Below are 12,268 nucleotides of genomic sequence, written 5' to 3' on the forward strand. Positions count from 1 at the left end.
CTACCGCTGCGCCACCGTGCCAACTCAAAGCCATTATTGGTGTAACTACTTGATTCCTCTTAACACAACTGTAATGAAACAAAATGATTACAAAACTCCAGTACTACTTACAGTATTTTTGTAAATTAATGGCATTTCCATCTACGTGAACAAGAAAAGGCTAATTATTACCTTTTCTCAAAATCATTAACTGAATATAATTCCAACTAGTGAACCTTGGACAGGGAGCCTCCATCTACAACTGGCTTCTGGACTTCCTGACAGTCGGCCCAAAATCGGTTAGAGTCCCTTGCTGCGGTTTGAGTCCTTTACACCCATGATTGTGTGGCCAAGCACAGTGCCAACTCAATCTATTAAGATTCAAGGTCCTATTTTCACACCTTACATAGAAACATAGAAAATAGGTGCAGGAGTAGGCCATTCGGCCCTTCGAGCCGGTACCGCCATTCAATATGATCATCCAACTCAGTATCCTATACCTGCCTTCTCTCCATACCCCCTGATCCCTTTAGCCACAAGGGCCACATCTAACTCCCTCTTAAATATAGCCAATGAACTGGCCTCAACTATCTTCTGTGGCAGAGAATTCCACAGATTCACCACTCTGTGTGAAAAATGTTTTTCTCATCTCGGTCCTAAAAGATTTCCCCCTTATCGTTAAACTGTGTGACCCCTTGTTTTGGACTTCCCCAACATTGGGAAAAATCTTCCTGCATCAAGCCTGTCCAACCCCTTAATAATTTTGTAAGTTTCTATAAGATCCCCCCTCACTTCTAAATTCTAGCGAGTACAAGCCAAGTCTATCCAGTCTTTCTTCATATGAAAGTCCTGCCATCCCAGGAATCAGTCTGGTGAACCTTCTCTATACTCCCTCTATGGCACGAATACAGTTCCTTATCTATGTATCTCCCTCTCCCCAGACATCAGTCAGTAGTAGGGTCTTGACCAGAAACGTCACCCGTTCCTTCTGAGGGGCTGCCTGGCCCACTGAGTTACTCCAAAATGTTGTGTCTATCTTAAGTTTAAACCAGCATCTGCAGTTCTTTCCTACACATTTTGTCCGCTCCTCTGCAAAATCTCCTCAAGGTATGTCTACTTTGAAGAAGTTTCCCTCCTCTCCCTGACGAGAGTTCAGCAACATCCTCTCTCGCTGCTCCCCCTCTGTTATTCCACCTGCTCTCCAACTCCGACCACGTTTTAACCCAAACGCTCGACCAGAGCTACATTTGTTTCCACATTTTCCTTGGACTTCATTCCCTTTGTCCAATTTTCATACCTTACCTTTCCTTATCTATGTATCTCCCTATCCCCTAAGATCAGTCTGAAGAAGGGTCTCAACCTGAAACGTCACCCAATCCCTCTCTCCGGAGATGCTGCCTGCCCCGTTGAGTTACTCCAGCATTTTGTGTCTATTGAGTTTGCTGTTATCGTCTAGAATAGATGAACGACTGCGATGAGACAGAGTACAGGGAAGAGATTGAGAAGCTTGTGCCGTGGTGTCAGAACAATAACCAAGCCATTAACATCAGCGAGACCTGTCATTAATCTAGGAAAGCAAGAGGGTGGGGCTGAACACAACCTCATCAGAAGAACTGCTGTCGACAACTTCAGGTCCATACATTGTGGGCCAAAGGGCCTGTTCTCGTGCTGTACGGTTAGAAACATAGAAACATAGAAATTAGGTGCAGGAGTAGGCCATTCGGCCCTTCGAGCCTGCACCGCCATTTAATATGATCATGGCTGATCATCCAACTCAGTATCCCGTACCTGCCTTCTCTCCATACCCTCTGATCCCCTTGGCCACAAGGGCCACATCTAACTCCCTCTTAAATATAGCCAATGAACTGGCCTCAACTACCCTCTGTGGCAGAGAGTTCCAGAGATTCACCACTCGCAAGAGTCGCAAGAGAGCAAGCAATATCATCAAATGACACCACCCACCCAGCACACAAACTGTTCACCCTCCTACCTTCCGGTAAGCGCTACCGCAGCATGCGGAGCAAAACCACCAGATTCAAAAACAGCTTTTGCCCTCAGGCCATCAGACTACTCAACACACTCAAGTAAATTCCATGAACAGTACCCAAACAAAGACAAACAAACTGTGAAAATAACTTTGGCTCAATGTCTCCAGTACGGAATTTGCACTTTTTCTATATTGCACCTTTCATTGTTGCACCCTGTGTAAAATACCTCAAAGGTTTTGCTACATGTTGGCATACTGTGAATATTTAAATATTTTAAATAATGTATGTCTATTGTCTATTTTTATTGGTATGTTGTCTGTCTGTGTTTTTAATATTACTTGCACATTTGGAGTATGGGGAAACGTAATTTCAATCCTCTGTGTAACTACTGTTGCATAATTGAATTGACAATAAAGTTACTTTGACTTTGACTTTGACATGCTGGCTGGTGTTCGACCCTATGACTATGACAATCTCTCCAAACAGGAGTCAGGGCTTATGGGGAGAAGGCAGGAGAATGGGCCATTAGCAAACAAACCTGGTCAAGTTAACCCAGGTGCATAAAGTCATGAGGGAATTAGATAGTGAATGCACAGAGTCCATTTATCCCAGGGTAGGTGAATCAAGAACTAGAGAGCATAGATTTAAAAGGACATAAAGTGCTGGAGTAACTCAGCAGGTCTCTCAGGGCAGCATCTCTAGAGGACGTGGATAAGTGAGGTTATGGGTCCAATATAGTTTTAAGGTGAGAGGGGAAATAGACAATAGACAATAGGTGCAGGAGTAGGCCATTCGGCCCTTCGAGGCAGCCCCGCCATTTAATGTGATCATGGATGATCATCCACAATCAGTACCCCGTTCCTGCCTTCTCTCCATATCCCCTGACTCCGCTATCTTTAAAAGCCCTATCTAGCTCTCTCTTTAATAGGTGCCTGAGAAGATTGAGCTGCCAGAGGAAGTAGTTGAGGCAGGTACAGTAACAACATGTATTTTTCACACAGGGGATGGTGGGGATATGTGGAATGAGCTGCCAGAGGAAGTAGTTGAGGCAGGTACAGTAACAACATGTATAAGAAATTTGGACAAGTACATGGATAGGAAAAGTTCAGAGGGATATGTGACAAATACAAACAGATGAGACTAGCGTAGATGGGGCATCCTGGTCAGCATGGATGAATTCAGTTGAAGGTCTGTGTACATGCTGCAGGACTCTATGCCTATGTATCTGAATCTGGTCATTTTCAATATTAATCCTATCAGCAACACAAAAATAAAAAGACTGCAGATGCTGAAACATGGAGCAAAAGACATACTGCTGGAGAAGCTTATGTTCATAAATGATAGGAGCAGAATTAGGCCATTTGGTCCTTCAAATCTACGCCACCATTCAACCATGGTGACCTATCTTTCCATCTTAACCCCATTCTCCTGCCCTCTTCCCATAACCCCTAACACTCACACTAATCAAGAATCTATCTACTCTCTGCCTTAAAAATATCCATTTGACTTGGCCTACAAATACTTCTGTGGCAATGAATTCCACAGATTCCCCACCCTTTGAGTAAATAAATTCCTATTCATCCCTGTCTTAAAGAACTTTCTTTTATTCTGAGGCTGTGCCCTCTGGTCCTAGACTCTCCCACTAGTGGAAATAGCCTCTCCACTTTATCCAGGCCTTAGGGAGGGCTTAGTAGGTCAAGTTGCATCTGATGCTGTTCAGACCACTGAGTTCCTGCAGCAGTTTGTTCTTTGCCCTTAATCAATCCTCCTGTTGGCTCTGACTTGAACATTATTCAATACATCTCTGGCAGGATCGCAGCAGGCATCGAGAAGGCGTTTTACAGACCAGCGGAGTTAAGTGGACTATGGTAGACTCCCACTGGGCAGCTGGGAAGATCTAAAACATCGAACAGATTTTATCGGACGAGTTTGCAGAGTGCAATCAATACCACAAATGATTAGCCATCAGTGATGTAAAACAACAGCCACACAACACAGCCCATGGTCACACTTCTCACTACCCAGTTACTTTACTTGCTACACTAGCAACTAAGGATTGCTCTGCCCAGGACAAGAAGGCTCTGCAGAGAGTAGTGCGTTCGCCCGAACGCACTATGGGAACTTCACTCGCCCCCCCTGAAGGAACTATACATCAGGAGGTGCAACCCCAGAGCAAATAAAATCACGGGAGACCCCTTCCACCCCTGCAACGGACTGTTCCAGCTGCTACGGTCAGGCAAACGCCTCCGTTGCCATGCGGTGAGAACGGAGAGGTTGAGAAGGAGTTTCTTCCCAGAGGCCATTAGGACTGTAAACTCCTATCTCACCAGGGACCAACTTTACTGAACCACTCTACTGCTTTTTTTTAAATTGCTGTTATTTTCCCTTTTTCCTTCCGCCCACAATATTTAATATGTAAAAGAATTTGTGATTCTGTTCCACTCTGTTTGGTTGTTTGTTTGTTTGTTTATTGCACAGTTCGCGAGCATTGCCACTTTTCATTTCACTGCACATCTCGTATGTGTATATGATGAATAAACTTGACTTGACTTGTCACTGTGACATCTCTGCTGCCTGCACTTCATGGTCCCTATAATGAAAATGTATCAGTTGATCAAATCTCATATGGCACCAAACTCAGTGACAAATGGGATTGCCATAGGTCATAAGTGTTAGGAGTAGCATTAGACCACTCGGCCCAGCAAGTCTACTCCGCCATTCAATCATGGCTGATCTATCTCTTCCTCCTAACCCCATTCTCATGCCTTCTCCCCATAACATCTGACACCTGGGCTAATACTGTTCTCACATGTACTGAATATACCTTGGTCAATGCAGCGTCCACACCATCTTTGGAGGGAGTTCAGTTTGGAGGGATATGGCGAAACGCATAGAGACTAGTGTGGCTGGGACATGCTGGCTGGTGTTCGACCCTATGACTGTGACAATCTCTCCAAACAGGAGTCAGGGCTTATGGGGAGAAGGCGGGAGAATGGGGTTGAGAGGGAAAGATAGGTCAGCCACGATTGAGTGGCGGAGTAGACTTGAAGGGCCAATTGGCTTAATTCTGCTCCTAGAAGCTATGAACAAGCTGTATACAAAAATTAGAAAAATCTGTTGATGCATAAAACACTTAGTGAACTGTTCCTTGGTTAATAAGATAAATTAATGGGTCTTTTATGCCAGAGGTTATGCACATTCATCTTAAAATGAAGTCTACATTTGTCTCGATATGAATGCTTCTACAAGGTTAATCTCAAAGCAGTACATATTGACACTGTCATACAATTAATGCTGAGGATGTGAGTGCATTTATCTCAGTGAACACTGAGCAGCAGCCGAACAGAATGAAGGAAGGGGGATGAACATCTAGAGAATGTATGAAGATCAAGATGGCTGCCACGGTGACGCAGTGGTAGAGTTGCTGCCTTAAACCCCTGTCCCACGGTACGAGTTCATTCCAAGAGCTCTCCCGAGTTTCCCCTGATTCGAACTCGGAGATTTACGGTAATGGCCACTCGTCGGTACTCGGGGCTCTCGTGGACATTTTTCAACGAGTCTTCCCGTGCTAACCTGCCGTTAGCGAGTCTTCCCGAGTACCTGCCGTTAGCGTTACGAGCCGCTAAGAGACGCCCGGAGCTCCGACGTACCCGCTGCGTTCATTCTCCGTGCTTACCACGAGTTTGATTTTTTTTAATACTCGGGAGAGCTCTTGGAATGAACTCCTACCGTGGGACACGGCTGTTACAGTGCTTGCAGCACCGGAAACCCAGGTTCGATCCCGACTAGGGGTGCTGTCTGTACGGAGTTTGTACGTTCTCCCCGTGGCCGTCCGAGATCTTCGGTTTCCTCCCATACTCCAAAGACGTACAGGTATGTAGGTTATTTGGCTTGGTGTATGTGTAAATTGTCCCTAGCGAGTGTTGGATAGTGTGTAGGATGCTGGGCGGTGCAGACTTGGTGGGCTGAAGGGCCTGTTTCCACGCTGTATCTCTAAGACAAAAACGCCTAAAAACAAATGACGGCACTCTCCCCGTGGTCTTGAACAGGTTTCGTGACACCGCCATTTCAGGCTCACAGAACTTCTTCTTCTTGTGTATGGCGTGCACAGCCTACTTGTTCTATTTGATTATATTTCATTGTGCACGCCAGATTGAATGCATTCGTCCAAACAGGGCGGACCACATGAAGGTTGCAACCTCCCACCCCAGGCTCACACATGAAGAATGGAAACTCATCTTGAAGTGACTGCTAACTCCAGTGCCAAAAAACCTAAGCGAGAGGCCTGTTTTCTGAAACCCAGTCGACTAAATTATAACAGTTCCACTCTTTCAAAAATCATGGGTGCTATAAATTACTCGAGAGTTATTTGCTTCCAATTTGCAAGTGATGAAACAGCTATTAATGCTCAGCCTAGTTGTCACTAAATATGGTGCTTGCAGGCTACAACAGCTGGGAAAGCAGTTGTCCTAAATCAAGTGTTGGAATGCATGTTCAGTAAACATCTGTCAGGGTATTAATGCTCAGGTCACGATAGTAATATTGAGGTAAAGTTTGCAACACAGCTAGCTCATTCCTGGTTCCATATGTGCCTCTGCTATACCTGTTACACATCAGATCTGGTTATTTCATTGAAAACAAAGTCTGTGGTTGACCAGTTCAAATTCCAGGAAAATAAGCTCAGAAGTCACAGGAGCCAAATTAGGCCATTCAGCCCATCATTCAATCATGGTGGATCTATCTTTCCCTCTCAACCCCATTCTCCTGCCATCTTGCAAGGCAACAACCAAACCGCAAATCAGAAATCACTAACAAATGGCAACTAACTTGGAATGTTTCTCGTCAGTTGCTTCAAATTATGATGACAAGTGAACACTAATTTGCAATTTTTTTAAATTTGGTTTTCACTAATAGTGAAATAGTTGAGGAATCAAGAATCAGAGGATGTAGATTGAAGATGGGAGGGAAAAATAGTACTAGGTATCGGAAGGGCAACCTTTTCCATACAGAAGGTGGTGGATATATGGAATGAGCTGCCAGAGGAGATAGTTGAGACAGATACTATAATAACATTTAAAAGGCATATAGACAGGTAAAGTTAAAGGAATATGGGCCAAATGCAGGCAGGAGGGACTAGTGTAGAAAGGGCAGATACACAAAAATGCTGGAGAAACTCGGCCCGAAACATTGCCTATTTCCTTCGCTCCATAGATGCTGCTGCACCCGCTGAGTTTCTCCAGCATTTTTGTGTACCTTCGATTTTCCAGCATCTGCAGTTCCTTCTTAAACGCAGTGTAGAAAGGGCAGCTTGGTTGGCATGGGAAAGTTGGGGTGAAGGGCCCCAACCTCTGTTACTAGATTTGTCTAGGTCTGAGTATTCGGTAGTAATCATACTAGCAATAGATAAAGGCTGCAAGGCACCTTATCATTATTATTATTATTGTATAATATGGAAGCACAGGACATTATTCGACCCATCAATATGGGTTCAACTGGTGAAAACTGTTCAATTGAATCACAATTAAGTTGAATCTTAACTATATTTAATTGCTTTTGCTACACAGCTAACACTGCTAACACCAACTGAATCGTGGACAGGCTTGGTCGCACTAGGGACTTCAGGCATTTGTTGGGCTAATATTGTTTTTTTGTAAATTGAATGAACTTTCTTTCTGGTTATTGTGTTATTTACGAGCACAGACTAGGTACAGATGCTCCTGTTCTGCTTTTGGCTCATATGTCAACTAAACACTCTTGGATCTTGACTTAATAAACTCCTACCTAATAAAAAAAATTATTTATTTCAGTCTTGAAAATTTCAATTGACTCCGTGCGACAGCCTTTCATGTGAGAGGTATTTTCAACTACGTTACACTTTGGGTGGATATTGCTTCCTGTTTTCACATCAAACCCAACGGGAACTTAAATTACACCTAAATCATTACCAGCACCCAGAACTTTACTGCCAGATTAATTAGTTTCTCGTTAGCTAATCTTTGCTTTCTTTAGAACTTGATTGGAACATCCCACATGTTAAAGTGAGACAATAAAAGTGTTTTATGATACAGGAAAAGGCATTCAGTTGAAAAGCAAAAAAAACATCAAAACACGTTGTACCTCTTGACCTAATTCGGTCTTTGTAAAATTTCCCTTTGGGATCCATAACAATAAATTATTATTTGCTTTTGAACAGATGTCAGCTGGTTTTCTGTGGTATAGCTTGTGTAAAAATCTGCTCAATAACTCTTTTTTTTAATAAAGATCTGAAATAATGAAAATCTAATGTTCCTTTGATTTAAGTCGGCTTATTTTGACAGGGGAATTGATTGTACGTATTTAAAATGCCTGACTTTAGGCTCAGGAGTCATAAAACCTAGAGAGCTCACGGGGATTGGCAAGGGAGGTCAGTATATTTGCATTTTTTCTATACAAAATCTTTCATGTTTTTCTTTATGAAACAAGTTAATTAAGAAATTCTCCTCGTATGTGTACTGGTTTCTGGATATAATCAGGTCGGCATTTGTTAAATCCTCTAATCACTATACTTGAAGATGGCGGAAATGTGGCACAGCGGTAGAGTTGCGGCCTTACAGCACCAGAGACCTGGATTTGATCCTGACTACGGGTGCTGTCTATGTGGAGTTTGTACGTTCTTCCTGTGGCCCTGTGAGTTTGCTCCGCTTTCCTCACAATCTCCAAAGACATGCAGGTTTATAGGTTAATCAGCTTTGCTAAAATTGTGAATTACCCCAGGTGTGTAGGATGATGCTAGTGTACGGGGTGATCGCTGGCCGGCAGGGTCTCGGTGGGTCAAAGGGCCTGTTTCCACGCTGTATCTCTAAAGTAAAGTAACTAAAGTAAGAATTCTATCGCTCAAGTATTGCCCAGGTGATGAAGATTGGAATTGCTGCCATGACACCAAGCAACACTGAGAGAGTGTTTCGATGGACAATCGACTATTGACAACAGGAGTCACGCAGCATGGAAAAAGGCCATTCGGCCCTTCGAGCCAGCACCGCCATTCAATGTAATCATGGCTGATCATCCACAATCAGTACACCATTCCTGCCTTCTCCCCATATCCCCTGACTCCGCTATCTTTAAGAGCTCTATCCAACCCTCTAAGGTGCTGCCAAAGGTGTTACTGTCAAAGGTGCTGCTGTTTAGATGAAAAATCTAAAGAATCTCCTCTCTCCCCCACCCCTATCTTACATTCCAATCAGTATAAAAAGCCTAATATTTGAGCAAGAAAAACAATTGCCTGGAGAGACATCAGTTCTTTCGATTGAAAGGAAACTGGCCTTTTGGCCTGGACTTCTCAGGGCCACTCTCTACTTGGTGAGGGGACTATTCAGTTGCCTGACAAACAGCCGGAAAGAAACTGTCCCTGAATCTGGAGGTGTGCGTTTTCAAACTCCTGATGGGAAAGGGAAGAAGTGAGATTGGTCCTTGATTATGCTGGTGGCCTTGCCAAGGCAGCTTGGTGTAGAGGGGAGCCAACGGAGGGGAAGGTTTGTTTGTGTGATGGGCTGGATGATGTACATCAGATGTTCCAGGATTGAGATCCATCAATACAGTCCTACATCAGGATGGGGAATGGTGTACGATCTCCCTTGTGACTGGAGCCTTATTTTTGTTAAGGGCCTGTCCCATGAGCATGCGATAGCGTGCGTCTAGCGCGACCAAACGTGGTCGCTTGAGGCATACGGCTTCGCGGGGCTGGTCCCACTTCGATCGCCGGAGGCGTATGTAGTTGTGCGGTTCTGGTCCCGACATCGCGCGGGGCTCCAAAAATCTTGCACTGTTCGAAGATCCCGTACGCCAACGGCCTGTCGGCCCACAGCCGCATTGAGGCCGTACGCAGTGTCTTAACGTCGTACGCAGCGTCTTGATATCAAACGCAGCATCTTAACGGTGTACGCCTAGCGCGTGGCGTTGCGTGATGACGTCACCGTCCGAGGCCGTGCGACGTCCAAATTCAGTCGGCCCGCCTCCTGCCTAGCTGATTGGTGAGCTTGACATAAATTACGTCACGCGCGAACTTTGCGCGTACTTACCGCGTACTTAACGTGAACTTAGCTTCCGTTTGGTCGCACTAGACGCATGCAATCGCATGCTGGTGGGACAGGCCCTTTTGATGGTAAATGGCATAGACTTGGGATAGTTCTATCCCATGTTAAAGTCCTATTATCAAACGTCAAATGTAATTCTTGATGAAGATTACTCTAGACCGCAATCCACTGGACCTACACTGAGATTCAGCTTCAGACCATTACCATACATTCAGTTATTATCACAAGCAGTAATTAGCTATGTCTATTTTTACAGCATAAAACTCAGTGCGTGATAACAGTGCACTCCAGACTGATTTATGTTTATATCTGTGACATCTGTTTTTAGTTAATTTCCTCAAGAAATCTAGCTTTCATTTGCAGGGTGCTCTTCCAAGATACCAGTTTAGTTTAGTTTAGTTTACTTTAGTTTAGTTTAGAGATACCATGCAGAAACAGACCCTTCGGCCCACCGAGTCTGTGCTGACCAGCGATCCCTGCATACTAACACTATCCTACACACACTAGGGACAATTTACAATTTACTGTACACTAATCCAATCAGCCTATAAATCTGTACGTCTTTGGAGTGTGAGAGGAAATCAGGAGCACCTGGAGGAAACCCATCCAGGTCACGGGGAGAACGTGCAAACTCCGTACAGACAGCACTCGTAGTCAGGATCGAACCTGGGTCATAAGGTCATAAATGGTAGGAGTAGAATTAGGCCATTCAGCCCATCGGGTCTACTCGCCATTCAATCATGGCTGATCTATCACTCTCTCTCCTAACCCCATTCTCCTGCCCATAATCTTCGATACCTATACTAATCAAGAATCTATCCATCTCCATTTTGAAACTATCCACTGACTTGGATTCCACAACTGTCTGTACCAAAGAATTCCACAGATTCACAACCCTCTGACTAAAGACATTTCTCCTCATCTTCCTTCCTTTAATCCTGAGGCTATGACCTCTTGTCCTAGACACTCCTACCTAGTGGAAACGTCCTCTCCACATCACTCTATCCAAGCCTTTCACTATTCCGTACGTTTCAAAGAGGTCCCCCCTCATTCTGTAAGACAGCAACTCTACCGCTGCGCCACCGTGCCACCAAAGCTCGGTTTAAGATCATACCTTCCATGCCGTGGTCAGTGTTATTCGGTAGGTTGCAGTACAGGTAGGCTTCATAAATGGGATCCAGGCTGGGAGGGGTGGTGTACACATTTGCTGAAATTTGCTTCCTGATTTTAGCCACCATTCCATCCCCTTTTGATGTAGCCACAGGAATCAGATGCACTGGAATGAAAAATCAAATTTAAATTATTTACTCGGCTAAAAATAAATTGGTGCGAGGATAGATACATTCCATTTTAAAAACTTCCCCTGTTGCCAATCATGTAAAACCAGCAATAATCAGTGTTGCAACAACATCTATTTTATCTGTCAATTTATTATGGGGAAGCTCCATTTCCCTCAAGTGTATCAATATCTCCTCTCATTCTTCTGAACTCCTGCAAATATTGGCCCAGTGCCATCAAAATCAAACCTTCATCGTATGTTAACCTACTCATTTATAGTCCCTTCATTCTCGTCCTTTGGTAGAGATGTATATTCTGCATTCAACACTTCTGTATTCGTCAAAAGTACATGCTTATCCCAAAGCATGTTGAAAGCCTTAGATTTGTGTCACTCAGCCCGCTAACTCTAAGGATTTCTGATAATGAGTTAACCGCTAATCCTTAATACACAATGGAGAAAGCACAGCACCAGTACTGCATACCTCTGAGCCTTGTGTTGTTTCTTGTAACTAATTGAAATAACCACTAACAGCGGAGTTAATACGTCTATAGTTGCGAAACACAATATTAAGTCCTTTAAACAAAAAAATGAATGTCAGTTATTCATTCCAAGCACAATTACTGCGTCATGTGGATTAAGGTCTAATTACAGTACATTAGATTAAACTGTCAAGTTAATTTTTACAAATTACATACGATTTTAACTCTCCTAGATTCAGGCACTGCAATAGGCACAGACTATTGCAGCAATGTTAACAGTGAAGTACTTCAATTTAAACATGAATCGCTGTTCAATACTTTAGAAACCTTTACTGCTTAATATATTAGTTTAGTTTAGTTTAGTTTAGAGATATGGCGTGGAAACAGGCCCTTCAGTCCACATCGGCCAATAATCACCCGTACACTGGTTCTATCCTACACTCTAAGGACAGTTTACAGGAGTGAATTAAC

At 43.8% G+C, this 12,268-nt stretch overlaps 1 protein-coding gene across 1 annotated transcript in view; it reads right to left on the bottom strand.

The window, feature by feature from the left end:
• Window positions 1–12,268, bottom strand: part of pxylp1 (2-phosphoxylose phosphatase 1) — a 142,085-nt gene that overhangs the window by 37,018 nt on the left and 92,799 nt on the right. Inside the window, 1 exon segment of the mRNA XM_055646416.1 lies at window positions 11,154–11,315. Within this exon segment, the coding sequence (XP_055502391.1) occupies window positions 11,154–11,315 (162 nt within the window).

The sequence above is a fragment of the Leucoraja erinacea genome, chromosome 14 (genome assembly GCF_028641065.1).
Source record: "Leucoraja erinacea ecotype New England chromosome 14, Leri_hhj_1, whole genome shotgun sequence".
Lineage (NCBI taxonomy): Eukaryota > Metazoa > Chordata > Chondrichthyes > Rajiformes > Rajidae > Leucoraja > Leucoraja erinaceus.